General features: G+C 49.4%; 1 protein-coding gene across 2 annotated transcripts; it reads left to right on the top strand.

The window, feature by feature from the left end:
• The first annotated feature begins 548 nt into the window (after positions 1 to 548).
• Positions 549 to 20,151, top strand: Cpa5 (carboxypeptidase A5). Of its 2 annotated transcripts, XM_038319996.1 has the most exons (11): positions 549 to 664; positions 2,257 to 2,338; positions 3,386 to 3,520; positions 11,505 to 11,603; positions 12,807 to 12,908; positions 14,876 to 14,977; positions 15,310 to 15,420; positions 15,850 to 15,940; positions 19,019 to 19,218; positions 19,524 to 19,608; positions 19,964 to 20,151. In XM_038319996.1, the coding sequence occupies exons 1-11, from the start codon at positions 549 to 551 to the stop codon at positions 20,149 to 20,151; spliced, it is 1,311 nt and encodes a 436-aa protein (XP_038175924.1). The 2 variants fall into 2 exon arrangements, with proteins under 2 accessions (XP_038175924.1, XP_038175925.1); XM_038319997.1 differs by lacking the exon at positions 19,524 to 19,608 and having other exon boundaries at positions 19,964 to 20,134.
• Positions 20,152 to 20,603: the final 452 nt, after the last annotated feature.

A 20,603-nucleotide genomic window follows, 5' to 3' on the forward strand; every position in this document is an offset into this window, starting at 1 on the left:
CCTGACTGGCGAGTTAGTCCCTGAGATTAGAGCAGGTCAAAGGCCCAGTTCCTTTAGACAGGGCCTGAGCACCCAGTTCTCTGTCCTGAGCCCTGTGACCCTTCAATGATGCTTACTTTCTTCTGTGTAAGGCGCACCTGGCTCAGTGACAGTGTCAGTGTGTGGGAAGGGAAGGGGGTGGAAGAGCAGTTGTGTGGAGGGGACGGCCTAGAGCCGCTAGCTACTTTTCTTTCTCTGGAGATGGAGGATTTGATGCTCGTGAGGAGGTTGGTGCAGGGAATTTCCTCCCCATCCTGCAGAGGAAAGAAAAGAGTCTTGTCTTCCCTTTCCCCCCCTCTTTCCACTCCTTTACCAGGAAGGGAGGGAGGAGGGTTGGCCTGGCTCTCTCAGGGTCTGGCGTGTGGGTCCCACACGCCAGACCTGGACCCTTAGAGCCTAATGTCGGTTCTCAGGCCCGGCCTGCTGGCCTTTAGGTGAGGTGCTGTCGTGAGGCCTAGGCCATGGCCAAACGGGAAGAAGGCCCCAGAAGCTTACCTGGAGAAAGAAGCATGCAGGGCCCCCTAGGAGGAGGAACAGGCCCTGGGCTGTCCCCTGTGGGCAGGCGAACACTTCTGATCTGCACCTTTATCCTGGCTGTAGCTTGGGGCCAAATGAATTTCACAGGGTGAGTTGCTGCTGCTTGGTGGGAAGGAAGACTGGCTGGGAGGGAGGAGACCTAAACGCTCTGAGTGTGTGTGTGGTGTGTGTGTCTATGTGTCTGTATGTGATGTGTGTGTGTGTCTGTGTGGTGTGTATATATGTGTGTGGTGTGTATGGTGCGTGTGTGTGCTTATGTGTCTGTATATGGTGTGTGTGTGTGTGGTGTGTGGGTATGGTGTGTGTGTGGTGTGTATGGTATGTGTGTCTATGTGTCTGTATGTGTGTCTGTGTGTGTGTGGTTCATTGTGTGTGGTGTGTGTGTCTGTGTGTCTGTATGTGGTGTGTATGTCTGTGTGTGGTGTGTTTGTGTGTGGTGTGCGTGTCTGTGTGTCTGTGTGGTGTTTGTGTGTGTCTGTGTGTGTATGTGTCTTTGTGTGGTATGTGACTCTGTGTGTATGTATGTATGTGCTGTGTGTGGTGTGTGTGTCTGTGTGTATGTGTATCTGTGTATAGTGTGAGTGTGGTGTGTGTGTCTGTCTGTGTGTAGTGTGTGTATGTGTCTGTGTATATCTCTATGTGTGTCTGCTTGTGTATATGTATATAACTGTGTGTCTGACTATATGTGTGCATGTCTGTGTGTGTGTGTCTATGCATGTGTGTGTGTCTTTGTGTACTCCTGGGTGAGACCAGACAGAAGGTTCAGCTCTCATCCAGAACCCCTTCAGGTTCCTTGATCTCCCACTCATACTCCGGAGCTAATGTCTTGGCTATGTTATTATCCCTTTCCAAATCTAGAGTTCTAAATATGAAGCTCAGGTTGAAGTTTTTAGGGTTCTGAAAGGATCCCCTAAAATTGAGGCTAGTTGGGAAGAGGGAAAAGACCAGAAGAAATGGGAGGGGACAAGAAAGGACAATAGGGAAGAGTGAACAGGATCAAAATACATTATATGCATGCATGAAACCATCATAATGAAACCAAGTATTAAATACAATTAATATACATCAATAAAAAAAACAAATTAAAAACTTCTAAAATCACATGCAACAGATTTTATACATGTTCTTCTTTAGGGACGAAGGCTTATATTTTCCTTGAAGAATTTGCTAATCCTTATTAGACTATATACTCATATCAAAAGTAGATGTGCTATTATCCTTCTTTGAATTGTAGCAAACTCAAGCATACACACCAGGCCTCCCAGTGTCCCAGAAGGTTGATCTACAGACTGTACAATAAAAAAGAGACACAGTTTAGAAAGAGTCACCTCCTGGGTCCCAGAACCAAGCAGGCAGAGAGCTGGCACCACCCCACCTCGGACCCCAGAGCTCGTGATGGGGACGCTAGCTCTTCACTGCCCACCTAGCTACCCAGCTGGAAGGAAAGAGCACAGCTCCTCTGTCAGGAGAGGCTGGAGTTCTCTGATCTCCCTTTCGTGGGGTTCAGTACGCGGAGCTGCCCTTGGTTCCCTAGCCCCTTTGAATCCATCCCTCCCGAGTCTTCATCCCTTTTTGCTCTGTGTGCTGAGTCCTTCCTGCCTTCCTCTTCTCCATACCACCTCTTTCTACAGACCTAGCCTTCCAGGGTGCCACCATAGCTTTCTCCCCATGTTTTCCCAGAGACCAGGTTCTTCGAATCCTGGCCAAAGATGAGAAGCAGCTGTCACTTCTCAGGGATCTGGAGGGCCTGAAGCCCCAGAAGGTGAGGATTGCTCTTGGGGACATGACTATCACAGCCCTTGTCACTGTCTGCCTAGGCTCCTTGTCTGGTCCCCTTACTCTTTCCACCCCCAAACCTTCCTGAGGTCTCGAAAATGTTCCTGGAGATTGCGGACAACTCTGGAGTGGCTTCTCTGCCACACGTTAGGGTCATGTCCCCGTGAAGTTGGGTGGCCTTTCTGAGCTGTGACTCCTTTAGCTTGATGGGGGATGACGAGCACGCTCTGAAAACAGCTGCAACGTCCCAAAGCCATGGGGAAGCACAGATGTCCCTGCTGCCGTGCCACGTAGCACGGGGGCTGCTCACATCTGCCTTCTGACTGGAGTGGCTTCGCTTGGCAAACTTGTGTGGTATTTGGGTTGGTGTCTGTCAGCCCGGGTATCTGTTTCCAAGAACATCTGTCCTCCACCAGTTCTCACGATGGAAAACATTTTCTTTGACAATTATAATAGAGGGGGCTTTTGTCTGAGGGCTTGTAAAACAACCAGCTCTTTTTGGATGTGGCCCAAAACTCTGGCTGCTCCTTGTAGGCGTGGCCCTATCAGTGAGGGATTCTACCGCTCTCAGAGTCTCCCTCCATTTTACAAATTTATAGGTAGATGCAGGGTGTGGCCTCCTGCTTTGACTCTGCTTCTCGGGGGACTATCACAAGTCATGCTTGCCTCTTTTGGCCCGGGGTCTTGACCAGGCTAATGTCCCAGGTGCTGACAGTCTCACTTGTAGGAACTCTACACAGATCCAAGTTACAGAGCAAGGGATGAGTGAGGCAGGGTGGTAAGATGATCAGGAAATGGGAAAAGAACCTTGGTGAGGGCGGATTTCTTCCTCTCTGCATAGCCTAGGATTTTCTTTATGGACCTGGACCCCTTTGAAGTATAAAAGAAACCTAGTTCCCCCCTCCCCCTGCCCTGTAAGATGCCTATGGGGGGTATATAAGGGTAGGAGATAAATACAGCTGTGTTTCTTCACTCCCTCCTTCTGTTCCTCTCCTCCTTTCTATTTTCTTTTTCTTTTTTTTTTGTGAACAAGGTGGACTTCTGGCGTGGTCCAGCCAGACCTAGCCTCCCTGTGGACATGAGAGTTCCCTTCTCTGAACTGCATGATGTCAAAGATTATCTGAAGTCTCACGGCCTTGTTTACACCGTCATGATAAAGGACATCCAGGTGAGGTCCTACCCTGGGTCACAGTGAGAATCTCATTTTCCACATTTGTTTTGGTTGGTTCACACCATGGAGAAAAAAACAAATCAAAACAAAACATACCAAACCAAAATAAAACAAAAACCCCTCAGGCCAAGTGCAAAACATCTTGCTTGTAGATATCCAGCTGTATGCTTGTGGACGTATTATGGAAGAAATTAAATTGTATATTTCTGGGCTTGGTGATGTAATTCAGTGGAATATTTGCCTAGCATGCATAAGACCCTGGGCTCAATGTTCAGCTCTGCAATAGAACTGAATATGAAACTGGGCACAGAGGCACATATCTGTAATCCTAGTGAAAGGGAGTTAAAAGTTCAGAAGTTAAGTTCAAAGCTATATAGTGAGTTCAAGGCCAACCTAGGGTACCTAGGCTATCTCAAAACAAAAAGCAAACAAGCACGACTACATATACGAACACACGCAAAACCAAAACGAACTAAATAAAATATCGAAGCGTACATTTCTAAGAGGAATTTTAAGTCTGGGACGGAATTCCCTCATGGAGGAAAGATGAGCTCACAGTGTGGCAAGTGTGGATGTATCCTCTTCTGGGAGACTTGGCAGCTACCAGGAAAGTATAAGAGAAAACGGAGACAGAAAGGAACAGCCAAGGTCCTTCCTAGGCCCCCCCATGGCTTCCTTTTGTCCCCTGTTAGGTCTCAGACATACAGTACGAGGGATCCTGTGGGGGAAAGAAGTCCAAAGACTTGGCTGTGCTTAGCCTCCCTCTCTGTAACCAATGTGCTCAGAGCATCTCCCCTAGACGGGGAGTATGGCAGACCCTACTCAGGTTAGGGCACAGAGAATGGCATCTTAAGCCCCCAAACTCCCTGCCCCCACCTGATTCCACATCGTCCACTGTCTTCCAAGAGCTATGAAAATGGATTTCATCTGCACTGTGTTCAAGGACGGGTCTGGGGAGATGATTCAGTTGAAGCGCTTGCCACTCAAGCATGAGGATCTGAGTTGGATCTCCAGCATCCACATCAAACTCAGCAGCTGCCTGTGATCCCAATGTTGGGAAGGTGGAGGCAGAGGGAGGATCCTGGGGCTTTCTGGCTAGCCAGTCTAGCTGACTCAGAGAACAAGAGGTTCAGGGAGAAACCTTGTCTCAAACACTAAGGTGCAGAATGAGTGAGAAAGACATTGTCTTCTGGCCCTGTTGTGCACTGCCTGCACATAAGGGGAGTGGGTATTGGTAGCACAGCCTCCCCCATAACAGATCCTTGGGTACCACTCAGATGTTCAGCCTCCCAGGCTGCATCCTTGTGCAGATTCTGTTGTTGCCTATGTACCTGTAGAATTGCATCCACAGAGATTCCTTCTTAACCACACAGTTCAGCAATAATCTCCTCTAAAGGCTCAGAGTGTGGGAACACAGAGCCTCCCAGCGCGCACACACTTGACACCCGCATGCCAAGGGATCAACGCATTAGGGCAACATTCCTTTCCCAGGCCAGCACAGGGCTGGGGCACTGGGTCCATTCAAAGTCCTTTATCCCTCCTCAGACACATCTGTTTCCCGCTCAACATGTGGGGGTGGGATGTTTCTCTAATTAAATCCCCCACAAACAAAAATGGGGAAACTCACACAGACAAAAGAGGCTACCACATCAAAAGAACAGGACCGAGTTCTCCTTTTTTAACCCATGCCTGCGTTTTGAAGTTCCCATTTCCCTGCTTCTGCTGCGCCAGCCCTGGGAACCCAGCAGCATTTAGCAAACAGACACTCAAAAAACTGTTGCTTTCTGCATGATGGGGGCAGTCCCTGGGTCGCCCCGTGTTTCCCTCACCGGCCCCTCTAGAGAGAGCCTCTCCTGAAGTCCCCAAGCCTGAATTCTTACGGGATCCCTTTCCAGGAAAATGCCCTGAGCTCTCTGCTCTAACCTCTGCAAGTAGAATTTCCAACCATCCGTCTGCAAAGCATCAAACTCGGACTGCCGTCCTTGAGGTCACTCTGTGGCTTCGAGGGCGCCAGGGGTGGGGAGAGGCTGTTGTTCCTGGTTGATTTGTGGTGACAGTGGGGGAGGGGTGCAGGCCAGAGGCTCAGAAGTACTGACAGGCCTGGAAGGGATTTGCACACCCAGGTTGATGTGAAGCAAGTTTATTTGAGATACTGACCCAGGCTCAGCTCTGGTACTAGCTTTGTGCTCTCAAAGTGATCCTTCCATAAAGGTAGCTTGAATGTTGTCAGTGGGTCTAGGACTGGCGTGGATGGGGGTGGGGAGGATCCTTATTGATATATTGGTCTCCTCCAGATCCAGCTGCATTTTTCTTATTGATCTGTGCACCCCTGGCCTTGGTTAGGCCTTAATAAGTGCTGGCTGAATTAATATATATGAGAAGGCAAAGGAGAAAGAAGTGTGTCTGGCAGTTGGGGCCAGGCACGGAGGCGCATGGAAACCTTTGCTGGTGGTTTTGATTTTTATCCAGACGCTGGGAAGACTTTTGAGGAGAGGACCAGGGAGTGCTTAGAAAGGCAGCTCTGCTTGCTCCACCGCCGACACACATGTGCCTACTGTGTGCTGGGTACCCCCACCCGCGGACACACATGTGCCTACTGTGTGCTGGGTACCCCACCCGCGGATACACACATGCCTACTGTGTGCTGGGTACTGGGCAAGGTGCTAGGAAACACAGGAACTGAAAAAAAAAAAATTAAAACCCACCGAACTCAGGGCTGTATCCAGGGGAGCTGGAGAGAGTGGGGGGTGGGAAGGTGGGAGTAAATGGTGGTTACAGTGGAGTGGGTGAGGACCCTGATGGAGTGTGCACAGGTTGCTATGGGAGCGAATACCAGAGGCATTGCACGTCACTGGCGCTGTGAAGCAGTAATTACCCGTGCGTGTGTGGGGCTGAGCACGGAAGGGGGGCTTGTGGGGAAGGAGGCCCCCCACCCTGATTTGATGATGGGGCCCAGACTCCATGTAAAGGGCTTCTTCTGCCCTGTGGAGTGGGAGGGGTTTATCCCCCCCCCCAAACCATAGCTAGAAGGGGGAGACTTAGGACTTTACACCATCAGATTTGCATTCAGAAAGGCTGCTCTTACTGAGGCTGTGTTGAGCTGGGGACAGGGCCCTGGAGACTGACAGGCAGGAGGCTGGTGGGGAAATTGCAGTGGGCCAGGCAAGAAATTATCTGATTCCGAGGGTGCTTGATTTGCATTTAATTTTTCTTCACCTCTTCGTTCTTTTCAGTCCTTCAGTGGTTTTTTTTTTTCCTTCCTCCGCGGGATGAGTCACCACTGAAAGGTTCACTCGAGCAATCAGCGCTTCGGGTTTTAATGGCTTTTTTCTGATTACAAAATTAATAAATATTCATGTTAGATAATTTGGAAAACAGGGGAAAAGCACAAGAAGAAAACAAAAATCACCCGTGCTCTGACCATCCAGAGAGAAATACAATTTAGCATAAAGCCTGCTTCAGCAGCTTCCCCTCTCTGTAGGCTGGCCCGCATCAGCATACAAATGGGAGCTATTGAGCTCTCTGGAAAAAAGCCTCCCGAAGGCTCTCTTTCCCCCTCATTGGGTATGCCCTATTTCTCTGCTTCCTTCTAGAACAAAACTAGAAATACGGACTTTTTATTTGTTCTGCCTACCAATTTCCTTTGGCAGGCTGTCTACGCCTCACTTCACCATAAGGGTCTGGGACAAAGGCACAGAGACATTTAGTCCACTTCTTCTCAGTTAATTGTACATCTTTCCCTGGTGCGGTTTAGCGGCGTCTCTCCGCCGGCCCCCTAGGCCTCTGTGTACTGTCACCAGCTCTGTTAGTTCCTTGGTTGCTCTGTTGACCACGGTGTTCTTGTTGGCAGGAACATTCAGACCGTTCTCCACACCTTGGTCCAGGGTGATGGAGCTAACCCCCGCCCACCTCCTCATGACCCCCTGTGTCTCCAGCTGGGGTCTTCCTTGAACTCTAGCACCTTCCTATAGTTCACATGGCTGTCTGAGGGTCTTTGCAAACTTTACAGGTACAATAGCACCATCCTAAGTCCCCATCTGCTCCTCTACAGCCTCTGTGAGCTCAGGAGTCCCCTAGCAATCATTCTGGACTTCCTTCTCAAACCTTCCAGCCAGCCTGCAGGCTCTTCCTTCAAACACTTCTGAAGCATTCCAAACTACCTCTGCAGGTCAGCACAACTACCACTGGGGGCCTGTACCAGCAGTGTCCCACAAAGGGACCCACTGAAACTTCCGCTTCAGCCTCCTTGAGAATCGGGATTATAGGAGTGGCGGGCTGTGTTCTGGGATCTTTCTAATTTCTCTCCCCAAATTTATCCTTGTTTCCCTCTTATCCATTCTCAAGACAGCAGCCAGATGGGTCCTTTACAAAATGTATAAATCTGAATACGTACACCCCCTACTTGACAATCTCCAGTTGGGGCTGGGCAAACCACCTATCTGGAGATGGAGCTAAGGGGATGTGAAGTTCCAGGCTGGCTAGATAGTAAGACTCTGTCTAAGTTAGTAAGTAAACAAACAAACAAACAAACAAATAAAAGCAGGAAGGAAAGGGCAGACAAGTTGTTGGGGGGCTTCTCCAACTCAAAAAGAATGCAAAGTTCTTGAAGAAGCCAAGGCTCTGAGTGAGCCACCCCTTACCCCCAAGTCATCCTTGCTGTCTAGTGATCTGTGCCAGCCGTCATCTTTGACATTCCTAGAACTTGCCTGATACATTCCTGCCTCAGGGCCCTTGGCTATACCCACACCTCAAGTCTTTATAGCGGCTGGTGTCATCCCTGGAATGCCGTTCCAGTAGGTATCTGTCTGCATGGTTTACTAGCTCACTGCTTTCAAAAATCTTGCCCCCATGTCGGTGTCTACCCCTCTTTAAACTGTCCCTGTCCCCTCTCCTACTTTCCCAGCCCCTTGTCATGGTCACTACCCTCCTCCTCCTAGCTAAAGTTAGCTGGAGTTTACCGTGTGTCAGGCTGGTCCTTGTGACAGCGCTTTTAAGTATGTGTTAGAGTGTAAGATAAAACAACCCTCATTAGTGTCTCATCTGAGACAGCTTGACTAGGGGACCACACCATGTCAATCAAGACGGTCGCTTGTGTGTGGTGTTTTAACTTGGGTTTCACTGCCCGAGGGTTCAGCCTTAACTGCTGAGGGGCCTCATTTTAACAGCGGCAGGTCAGTAGCACCTCCCATATATGCTGCTTACATAGCAAACGTTAGGCCTAGAAAAGAGAGACAGAGAGAATCCCAGAGAACTGCTTGCTGAGCTGTGTCTACGGAGGTCTGTGGTTGGAGCAGGGGGCATGGAGACTGGCATTCTTCAGACCTCAGCTCCACCGTTGCGGTCCTGGGGCTGCTTCTTTCCCTCACTATGGGGCTGCTATTTTTATTCCTTAAGACCTCATACTTCCTTATCCCTGTAATGAATGAATGCAATTCAGGTCTCTCTGTCCCTGTCAGGTTACGGCTTCCAGGGAGGGCAAATGGCCGACTTCTGAGCCTTTTGTTCTAACTCTTCCCCTGAGGAGCCTGACGGGGTTCTGAACCCATGTTAGGCCTCCTCCTCAGCTCTCAACCTCTTCCCTCACCCACAGGAGGGAGCAAACATCTGTGCAGTTTTCAGGCCAGAGTAGATTAATGTTCTTAGAACTGAGGTCCAGCTGTAAGGGCTGAGGGTGCCCAGCTCCTAGGAGGGTGTCCTATCTCTTCATGGAACCCGGAGGGGGTTTGAAAAGACATATGCAGTTTGGTGCCAACGTCCCATTTGCCTCCAGCCTGATTTGTGGGACCCAGGCTGGACTCTTCCGGGCTGTTGGCTATGGGTGTCCCTGGCCTTGTTGGAAGAACTGGGCCTTCTAGGACTGTCTTCCCAATCTCCACCAAGTATCCCCAGCTCAGGCCCCACTATGCCCTGGGACATTAGAACTCCCAACCTTGCAGCTTATTTTGGTGGGTGTAGAGAAAGACCAGGCCTGCCCGGACCCAGCTGCCAGCCTTCTCACAGCTGGTCACGGCAGCTGATTGGACCAGCCCTCGGTGACAGATATACATTGGTCATGGTGGGCTGCTGCGATTTGGGTGGATTTCCCGGGAAGAAGACACGTTTCTTCTATGGGAGCTTTCCCACGGTAGTACTTGTGAGTGGCTCACAAGGATACAGTCTCCTCCAGCCACGTCTTGACTTACCTAGTTATTCCGGCTTTGTTCAAGCGGGAAGCCCCTCACTGGGCCAGCCTAGTTAGAAACATGGTAATTGCAATTACTGAACTTGTAGCTGGTGCTGAGACAGTAAGTCATGTGAGCCCCAGATATTGCTTTCCAGTCCTGTTTTAAAATGTATAATCTGTGAGTTTGAGGGTTGTGAGCAAGCAGACAGGGCCCTCGGGGATGCATGGAACATTGGGCAAGTAGCCTCATGCCAATATAGCAGTGGATGGGCACCCTCTTTCTCCCCCAATCCTGGGGACTGAAAACATTGCAGCTGGCACTTCACACGAGTATTAAGGCTTTGGTTCTGGTATTATTTATTCACGTAAAAGCCCTTGCTCACTGAAGTAGTATAAGCATGTTGCCAAAAATGTAAAAAAGAGAGTACGGGGGAAAATGTTCAAAATTCTAATCTTATTCGAACAGGCACCATTAGCATTTTGTTATATTTATTTTTGGCATTTTAATGTCTTGTTTTCCTGTGCTTGAGGATGCTTGATTTTTCATTACTTGAAAAAAAACTTTTTAATTGCAAGAATGATATCATGACGCTTTCGGCTGTTCACATTTTGCATACTTCTGTTTCCTCTCTTTATCTCTATTTATTTATATACACAGAAATATGCATATCTGTGTGTATGTGTTATTGTTGTTAGTCCGTGGTCTTTGATAGCTCAGCTTGAGGAATCCAGTGCTGGGGACCAGAAGATCTGGCTTTCATCTCATCTCTGCCACTTCTTAGCTTTGCATTGAGGAGCTGTCACCTCTCCAATCTGTTTTATCTCTAAAACACCCCGACCCGGAGTTAATTCCCTCTCTGGAATCTGGTCATCTGACCAAGTGAGAGAGAGAACAGAGGATAAAGAGACTTCATAGACCAAAAGGCACTGCTCACCAAATAAGGCAATGTCCAAACTGTGACCCAGAGCTTAAGGAGGCCCCTTTGGGCCAACGAGGATGCTGGCTCACACCCTCAGGCAGAAGGACTTGGGCGCTTTCCACACTGAACAACCCATGCTAGTCCTGAGGTGTCTTAGGTCAGGGCTTGCCTGTCACACTCTTACCTGAGCTGGGAGCAGGGTCCCAGCAGTGATTTCAGCAACGGGTAGTCTGAGCGGTCAATAGTCAGCTTAGGTATTTGACTGCGCTCCCTTCCTATGACCAGGGGAAAGTATTACATGAAGGTTGAATGCCAACAGCAAACCAGCACTCCAGGGCATTGCTGCTGGCTCCTGTGTGCTGGTCTGGCAAGCAGTTAACATGGTGAGAATATTGACACATTCATCATGATTTGGGCTGGCTTTGTCTATGCCTGAGTTTCTGAGTGGCTTGGATACTAGTTGTCTAGCCTGCTTCCTGGAAGAAGGGTTGCTGTTGGACATCAGAGCCGCCATCTGCTCCCCAGGGTGGTCAGTGTCCATGGTTCAGTGCTAAAAAGTGCAAAAGCAGCCTTGGCGGGAACCCATGAGCATCTCTCTTGATGCACCTTCAAACCCATTACTACCTTTTATCTTGTGAGGCCGCACAGCCAAGACAACTAAGCCCACAGCAAATAACACGAGGGTTGGGAGCAGAGACGCTTAGAACTTGTCTCTTCAGACTGACTCGTTCTGCACTCATTTGGGCAAAGGTAGCACGGATGTCAGTACATGGAGGATCGCTTTTCCTCTGTACACCCTTCCGTTGCATGGCACACGATCGTGGTGGTTCATTCCCCGGTGTCGCCGCTGTGGGTTGAGCCTTCTTCTGCTTTTCCCATGTGTCTTCCTATCGGATAGGTGCTGCTGGATGAAGAGAGAGACGCCATGGCGAGGTCCCGCAGGCTGGAGCGCAGCACCAGCGGCTTCAGCTATTCTTCTTACCACACTCTGGAGGAGGTAGGGCCACCCGGGGAAGCTCCTGAGCCCCTTGGGAATCTCCAGGAGGAAGCATTAGGTAAAGGGAGGTTTGGTAGACAGCAGCCTATAGGGGTCCAGAGTCAGACAGGGGGGACTACAGCTCAGAAGTATACCTAGCTCAGAGCCTACGGGACGGCGTTTCGGTTGGCACCCTAAGGTGCGGACCCATGACAGGCCAGAACAGAGTAGCTGGAGGCACCTGACCTCCCCGTGACCAGTCCTGGTGCTCTGTGGCCCCAGCTGTGGATCCCTGAGGTATGAGGGGCAGCAATTCAGACACATTGGGAAGCCATACTTGTGGAAACAAAGTTGCTTATACTTGGAGAAAAGGTATGGTCATGGAGACAGCCAGCTAGGGCTGATTTGAGCCATGGTCACTGTGTTTAAAGGGGAACACACAAGTGGGTACAGAAACTTCCGCTCCAGAAAGAAACTCAAGGCATAGGTCTCATTTGCCTGTACAGGACAGGGCATTACTGATACGGTCTCCTCCACCCCTCTTCCCAATTCATAAGACCTGTAACAGAGAATCCATTTTCTTTCTAATGTTTATTCATTGATATGTACTGAAAGGACAAGAAAATGAACTAATATACAACTGCCGCTGTTATTGATGTCAACAATAAATAAAATACTACCCTTCCCTTCAAGCTGCTGAGTGTAGAAGGAGTGGGAAGATAAAACAGTGCTCCACAGTTTATGAGATCTGTCAGCCGGATAAAGCCAAGGCAAGAGAAGGAATTTTCAACCGAGAGGTCCATGCAGACCATGTCTAGGAATTTATTTATTTATTCATGATTATTTTTTAGACAGGGCCTTCCTATGTAGCCTAGGCTGGCTTGAATTACTGATCCCCCTGCCTCTGCCTCTCAAGGGCTGGGATTACAGACATGGCAGCTCCTGCTAGGATTTGAAAGAGCTCAACACACTTTGTTCTCTCAGTGAAAATACAGCTCCGCATGGGCATGAGGAGCCTGGCATTCTAGCAGGCCACAGCTCAATGTCCTTTAGTTCTGAGGGTATCTTTGGGATTTGCAATTCTTGAGCCATGATCTTTTAGACTCTCAGGGGAAACGGGAAAGCAATAAAGAAGGTGAGATGGATGAACAGTATTCATTGGCATGCTTGGAACTCACCCCCTCCCCGTTTAACTGCCAGTCTGATAGACCTCGTTGCTTTCAGATATACAATTGGATTGACAACTTTGCAGCTGAACATTCTAATCTCGTCTCCAAAATTCGCATTGGCAACAGCTTTGAAAATCGGTCCATTCTTGTCCTGAAGGTAAGAGCCTACTGCGTCAGACAGTAGATCAGACAGTGAATGTCTTTATCATAAGATTGAGCTCATGGAGAAGTGGCTGGGCGGGAGTTTCTGGATAGCAGGGATATGTGTATGCCATACCACAGACCCATGAGCTTTGTGTAATCAGGGACTCCCCTCTGTAGCTATGGACAGGCGTGACCTGGGCGGGAAGAAGTGGAAGGCTGTTAAAGAGACAGGCATGTGGTGTGGCAGCTGTCACCTCAGCTCAGGGTGAGTGCATGTGAGTCAGTGCCCTTCCTGTTGCCAAACTTGCTTTACCTGCTAAGTGAGAACCCAGGGCTCATTTGATAGTGACCCAGGGCATCTGGCTTAAGCAGCCCTACAGATGGGCCCTCAGCTCTAGAGAAACCTTCCAGCCCTTCAGGGGGGCCACTGAACACAGCCTGAGCAAACTGTAGTGCTCTTGGTCATGATGGATGCACATCCTCCTAGAAAAGAATCCATAGACTGTGCTCCAGCATGTGAACCATGTTGGGGCTCGACATCGGTTGTCAAGGAAGCTAGGCACTGAGCACTCGCAGGACTCTGGTGGATGCTTCTGGACAGTCACATGACCTCGCCTACCATGCCATGACTTGATTTGCCTCTGCTTTGACCTCTCACCAGGCATTGCCACAATCTCTCCTCTCTCTCTCTCTTTCTCTCTCTCTCTGTCTCTCTCTCTCTCTGTCTCTCTCTCTGTCTCTCTCTCTCTCTCAACATTGCTCCTCAAAGTGTGACTTTGTACATCAGTCCCCTCATCACCTGGAAGCACATGTATTAGAAATGCAAACTTTACAGCCTCCCCAGATTCATGCACCATAGCGTACAGGAGAACACGTGCCCATTAAAGTCTGAGAGGCACAAGGCTTTGTTGTTGTTGTTTTTTTGTTTTTCAAGACAGGGTTTCTCTGTAGCGTTGGAACTCTCTCTGTAGACCAGGCTGGCCTTGAACTCACAGAGATCCACTTCTCTCTGCCTTCCAAGTGCTGGGATTAAGGCGTGCGCCACCACCGCCCCACTGAGGCACTAGTTTGTTTTGTTTTTTTACGTTGTAAGCGATCACCGTTTTAATTCTCTCATCTCTAGAGTATATCCAAGCTTTCAAGCTTTGCAACAATACCATCAGCTATCAGGGAAATTTAGTTTTCATTCAAGTGTCAAATAACAATCTTCTAAGTATGCTCCGTAAGTTTCATAAGTAGATTTTAGGGGGTCCATGTACACTGTCAACTAATTCAATTTATTTCCTGCCGCTCTTTTCTAAGCTGGAAGTAGAAACACATTTCATCACAAAATCCTCCAAGTAATTGCCCTTTTGTTCAAAATATTTTAGTTAATTCTTTGATAATTTCATACATGAAGTCCACTTCTACTTTTCTTTGATTTTTATTGAGCTGTACATTTTGCTCTGCTCCCCTTCCTGCCTGTCCCCTCCCCTTCAACCCTGTCCCAAGGTCCCCATGCTTCCAATTTACTCAGGAGATCTTGTCTTTTTCTACTTCCCATGTTGATTAGATCCATGTATGTCCCTTTTAGGGTCCTCATGTTGTCTAGGTTCCCTGGGATTGTAATTTGTGGGCTGGTTTTCTTTGCTTTATGTTCAAAATCCACTTATGTGTGAGTACATATGATAATTATCTTTCTGGGTCTGGGTTACCTCACTCAAAATGAGAGGCACTAGTCTTAATAAAGTGCTTTTAGTCTTGGGAAATTCTGTGTTCCAGGCTGGGTGGCTTTGCCTTCCAAGAACACCAGCTGTAAGGCAAAGGCCACAGTACATGTTCCCTCTTCACAAGTGTGTGTGCATGGACCAGTGTGTCCTCCTTGCATCAGGTTGAGATCTCTGCCATGCAGATTCATTCCAGACAGTGAGGAAGCATTTGAGGGACAGCACCGTGACTGTCTAGGTCATACCTCTGTTTGTGGTCTGATTCTTTCCCCAGTTCAGCACTGGAGGTTCAAATCGTCAGGCTGTCTGGATCGACACTGGGATCCATTCCCGAGAGTGGATCACCCACGCCACTGGCATCTGGATTTCGAATAAGGTCAGCTATGACGGGCAACTAGGGAATAGCATCAAAGGATTGGGAACAGGGGAAGGGGATTTTTGTGTATCTAGAGGGACCTCTAGTTGAAAAATTTGAGTCAGTTTCTCTGACTTCAGGGGTCTTGGTCCTCTCCTGGCCTTTGGAACATTATCATATGCTCTGACCTTTTTCCGATTAGGGAGTCTGTCTATCTGACTTGTAATTGCTTAAAGTGTTTGGTTCTCTGTGGTATATGTTTGATGAGCCATTGACACCTCCTCTTGTGGAAGAGTCTGCTGCACCTCCAGGGACATCTGGAAAGGGCCCGCTACTGTCACCCCCTTTTGCAGATTGTCAGTGCTTATAGCAAAGACCATGTTTTGAAAAAAATATTGAATGCCATGGACATTTTCATCGAGATTGTCACCAACCCCGATGGCTTTGCTTTTACTCACAGCATGGTAAGGGCAGCTGGGGGTGGGATTCCCAATAGTGGTTTCCTGGAGTGTGTGCTGGGGCAGGGAAATGTCATAGTTCTTCTTTGGGGGCTTTCTACAGAGAGCCTGTCTGGCAAAAAGAGGGCTGCAGGGGTACTAAGGCTGTGGGATTAAAACCATCTCTCCCAAGAACCTGCCCACTGCCCAAGGAAACTTCTATTGGCGGTGTGTGATTAGATTTCTCCCCCAGCACTCACTTGAACCATTGGAGATCTAGTCTGCACACAGTCTGGCCCACCTCCGTGTCAGCTCATCCTGTCCCTGAAAGCTCCTTCCTTTTGCTCCTTCCAGCCCCACTAGGACAATTTTCCCTTTCCATGGGCCAGGATGTCAGTTATCCCATCCCTGGGAGTGGGCCCAATTAACGAGGCTGCATGCCCTGGCTTTCCTCAGAATCGCTTGTGGCGGAAAAATAAGTCAAGTCGACCCGGCATCTCCTGCATCGGCGTAGACCTCAACAGGAACTGGAAGACAGGTTTTGGAGGTATGGCAATCTGTTTCATCTCAAGGGCAGGACTTGAGAGGAGGGCTTGGCCTTCAGTAGGTTCCTTCATACCTTCAGGGTGGGTTGACTCATAAGTCGGGAGGCATGGACAACATCATTGGCTAGCATATGTGCGTCATGGCCAGGGTCAGGTGAGCACATAGCTAAGGCTGACTGTGGAATGTAGGTGAGATTGTATACGTGATACGTGGATCCATATGCTAAACCTATAAGGGAACCCTTAGCTATTAAAACAAAGACACATTGCAAGTATCATCAAATCCTCAACACGGCAGAGAAAGGCTCCAGGAAGCTAGCTCATCCTGGCAGAGTTATACCATCCATGGCTGGCTTGGCCGCTATCTCCGAAGTTCTTTGATTAGCTTTTCTGGTTGTTTCTCTCTCAGCATGTGCCAAAGACGCAGAGACTAGATAGGACATTCAGAGGGACTATCAGGATCCCAGTACAGTAGCAATTTGGATGGGTGGGATTTCAGGACCAGCCAGAGTTGTCTACAGGATACACGCAGCCTTCAGCCCCAAACACAGTATCTGTACTCTACAGTGGAGACCGGGGTTGGCTCCCCAAGGGAGACCAAACCACTGCTATTAACAAACAGATCCATAAATTGGTGCCCAAGCTAATGGTAGAGTATTCTAGATATTAGATTAATGATAAAATATTGTAGGTGTCTGTGGCTCTGTAAATCTGGCGTCTTGGAGTTTGTTAATGGTAGAAACTAAGGAAATGTCTAAAGAATGGGTAGGAAAGCCCCCAGGTCACATGGTGGTGGGTGCCTGAGGATCAGGGTCATGTGTAACCACTGTGGTCAGGGATTGTTGACTATAAAATTAGACCTGTCTGCCTCCAGGTTGACCAGGGTTAACCTAGGCAGGCAGCCATGGCTCTAAGACCTGACAGTACTCACAAATACTGAGGTAGCCCAGTTTAGAGGTTGATAAAATTTTGTCTTAAAGAAAATAGCATTTGTGGGTCTGTCTGTAAACAAAATAAAATAAAATCTGTAGATACAAAATGTAAAAACTGTTACGGGGGTGGGAGAGCCCACAGGGGTAGAAAAGCTCCCGTAATCCCACTACCCGAAGATTAGTGCTTTAATAATTCACAATGTACTTTCAGAGATCTCCTCTTGCTACAATTACATCTTTAGAGAAGGAAAAATAAACAGCTAACGAATCCATTAGCAGATACTTGTGAGACAGGCAGGCTCAGAAGACCTTGACTATGAACGTCAGAGAGGCAGGCAGCTAATTCCCATTTGGGCAGGGGAGATTAGTTTATTCTGCTTAGCTCAAACTAGAACTAATGGCCTGAAGTGTTTCTCCATATTTGGACAAAGCCACCTGGCCGTTGGCCGGGGAACCGCTCTCCCTGCGTGGGCTGCAAACACAGACAAAGCTTTCGGCCTCTCCGGGTCTGCTCATCTGTTGCTGTTTGTCATTCGTCAAGTGGAGCAGGTGCAGGAACTCAATAGACACAACAAACAGGGCCACTGTGAGCCCAGCCCGTGCCAATCCGGGGGGTGGGGTTGGGGCTGCTCTCCCCCTTCTAACCAGGGTCCCCCACTTTAGGCGAGGACCACCCAATCGAGAGGGGCTGTGCTCTTTGTTGGCAGAACAGCCTCTGGGCTGCCTCTGGCCAGGAAGAACACGTGACTCAGGCGGGAAGATACTGTTGATGGTTCTCATGCTGTCTTAATTGTTGTGTTGTGGGGACTCTGGAGACTATCCCTCAGAGCACTGTGTCACCCCCACCTGAACTCCTGGGGGACAGTTTGCAGTAGCCTGCTGTTGGCGTCAGGGACAAGAAGGCTGTTCTGGTACCTTCTCAAAGCTTCAGAAGTCAGAGGAGATCCCTGGTCTCTGAGAAGGGCTTGGATGTTGGACGCAGTCACTTCTGGGAGGTAGAAGGGGAGATGGAAGTGTGAATTTATCTTCCCCATAAGTTGCTAACTCGCAGATCTTGACCAGCCCTGTCCAGCACTATATGACATGGCTCTGCAGAGATGGGCAAGGCCCCCAAGTCCAGAGAAGCAACAAACTCAATGTGCCAAAAAATGGACGCACAGGCCTGGTGGTGTCACTGAGTAACAGTAACACCACCACCCCGAATGTAGGCACGCACACATACATGTGCGTAGTAACACGAGTATACACACACACACACACACACACACACACACACACACACCTCTTTGCCCTCTCCTCCAGCAGTTCTGGGAAGCCATTTTGTCTTCCCCACACTGTCTTTCTGGTCCACAAGGCCATGGAACTTCTAGGGCTGTGGCTGGGGATCAAGCTTCACCAGATACCGAGTTTGAGGCCCTCACTAGCATGAACCCCAAAAGAGCCAACCAAAGGGCTGCCGCTCAAGGTGGGGCTGGGGTTGGATCAGAGGACTGGGTTGCTTCTGGATACACCTTCCCTGACAGGCCTGCTTCTCAAGTGGACAGTTGGGACTTAGGCCAAAGGATTAGCCAGGGTACTCCCTGCAAACCCAGAGTTGCTGAGTCATGGTGCTTCTATCCAGAGTGCTTTGCTTCAGTCACAGAGAAGAGAATGTGGAGTTCTTCCTCCCTCCCTCTCTCCCTCCTTCCTTCCCTCCTTCCCTTCCTCCCTTAGTCCCTCCCTTCCTTCCTTCCTTCCTTCCTCCCTCCCTCCCTCCTCTCTCTCTCTCTCTCTCTCTCTCTCTCTCTCTCTCTCTCTCTCTCTCTCTCTCTCTCTCTCTCTCTCTCTCTCTCTCTCTCTCTCTCTCGCTGGGTTCTCTCTATGTAACCAGGACTCGGTCTGTAAACCAGGCTGGCCTTGAGCTCATAGAGATCTGTCTGCCTCTGCTTCCCAGCGCTGGAATTAAAGGCATGTGCTTTCAGGTCTCACCACCTCTTTCCTTAATAGTCTCGAAACAATGGACACATCATTTCTACTCTTATTTTCATTGGCCAGAAGCTGTCATATGACCTCAACCAAATTGCAAGAGGCACTGGCAAGGCATAATGGTGTTTGGTGAACACTGTTTTGCCACATCTGACCATTGGGGTGGCTTTACTTTACTTTCAGGAAACGGTTCTAACAAAAATCCCTGCTCAGAGACGTACCGAGGGCCCGCACCTCAGTCAGAACCAGAGGTAGCTGCAATTGTGGAGTTCATCACAGGCCATGGGAACTTCAAAGCGCTGGTCTCCATCCACAGCTACTCTCAGATGGTCATGTATCCTTACGGCCACTCTCTGGAGCCTGTGCCAAACCACGAGGAGCTGGTAAGACTGACTGTTTAGAGTGTGGGAAAGCAGAAAGCTTCTCTCTAGGAAAGTCCTTCCCTGGTGCATGCCCAGGAGATTGAGGTTTTGACTCCCAACATGAAGGTCTGGACCAATGATAGGGAGACCCCATAATAGAACGAATCATTAGAGCTGTTCTCATGAGTGATCAAGTTCAAAGATGGAGGTATGGCACTGTCTACATGGTCAGCTTCCAGGGCTCCCAGACCCCCACTTCTCACCGGCTGCTGAGCATGCAGCGGTTGGGGAGCCTCGACCTCTTACTCTCTGCCTGTCATTTGCAGTTCAATCTTGCCAAGGATACAGTGAAAGCTCTGCATAAGGTGCACGGGACCGAGTACACTTTTGGCAGCATCAGCACCACTCTCTGTGAGTGAAGCCACACCTGCCTGGGGAGGGGCAGGTGCAGCAGTACCACTGACCTAGCCGGGCTGGGTGGATGCTGGTTTCCAGGCAGTTCTTTGTCTACAGCAGCAGATCCTGATAGCTGGCCTATTTCAAAGTCCCCCGAGGGGAAAGGTTCTCAGCCTTGTTGGCCTATTTCTGCAAGGGGGAAGATTGGTTGTGGGTGGGTGGGGTAGGGCCCAGGATGAGGTCTGAATCAGGAAGTCTGATGTGATCAGGTCCAGGTGGGCGGCAGCACCCCACTTTCCACCCAGGATTCCTCTATCCTGTGGTCACGCCTTCGTCTTCCCCGGGCACTTTTTTGCCCTTTTCCTTTTAGATACAGCCAGTGGGATCACGGTGGACTGGGCCTATGACAGCGGCATCAAGTATGCCTTCAGCTTCGAGCTCCGGGACACTGGACAATACGGTTTCCTGCTGCCGGCCTCACAGATCGTTCCCACAGCCCAGGAGACATGGATGGCCATTCGGACCATCATGAAACACGCCCTGAGACACCCCTATTAGCCACCGTACTCAGGCCAGAGCAATTGGAGTTCACCCTTCTCCCCGAGGTCTGGGATGCCTCCTGAACCCCAAGTTAAGCATCTCTCCCACACCCTTGTTGAATCCTTAGAAAATAGAAGCAAGTTTGAACAGCCTGTTGCCTCTAGTGTTGGCTGCCACCTCTTTGTGCTCAGTGTCGAGAAGGGACAATCTGCTTAGACATCCCTCAGGGCAACTTGACGTGTCCGGAACATTCCTCCACACCCTCCCCACACTGTCTTCAGGAAAATATGGGGCCTGAGCTCTGCTGTTTCTTCTCTTTGCTCCCCAACCCCAGGAACAAGCAAAATATATATTGTGCCAGCAGTTTTTGGCATTTTAATGAAATCCAGAGGGTGACCAGGCTTGATTTAAACAGGGAGAAGAAGGTCCTTGTCCTTTCTCCCACCCTCCTCTTAGACTGGGGATGGGGT

The sequence above is a fragment of the Arvicola amphibius genome, chromosome 2, assembly GCF_903992535.2.
Source record: "Arvicola amphibius chromosome 2, mArvAmp1.2, whole genome shotgun sequence".
Classification (NCBI taxonomy): domain Eukaryota; kingdom Metazoa; phylum Chordata; class Mammalia; order Rodentia; family Cricetidae; genus Arvicola; species Arvicola amphibius.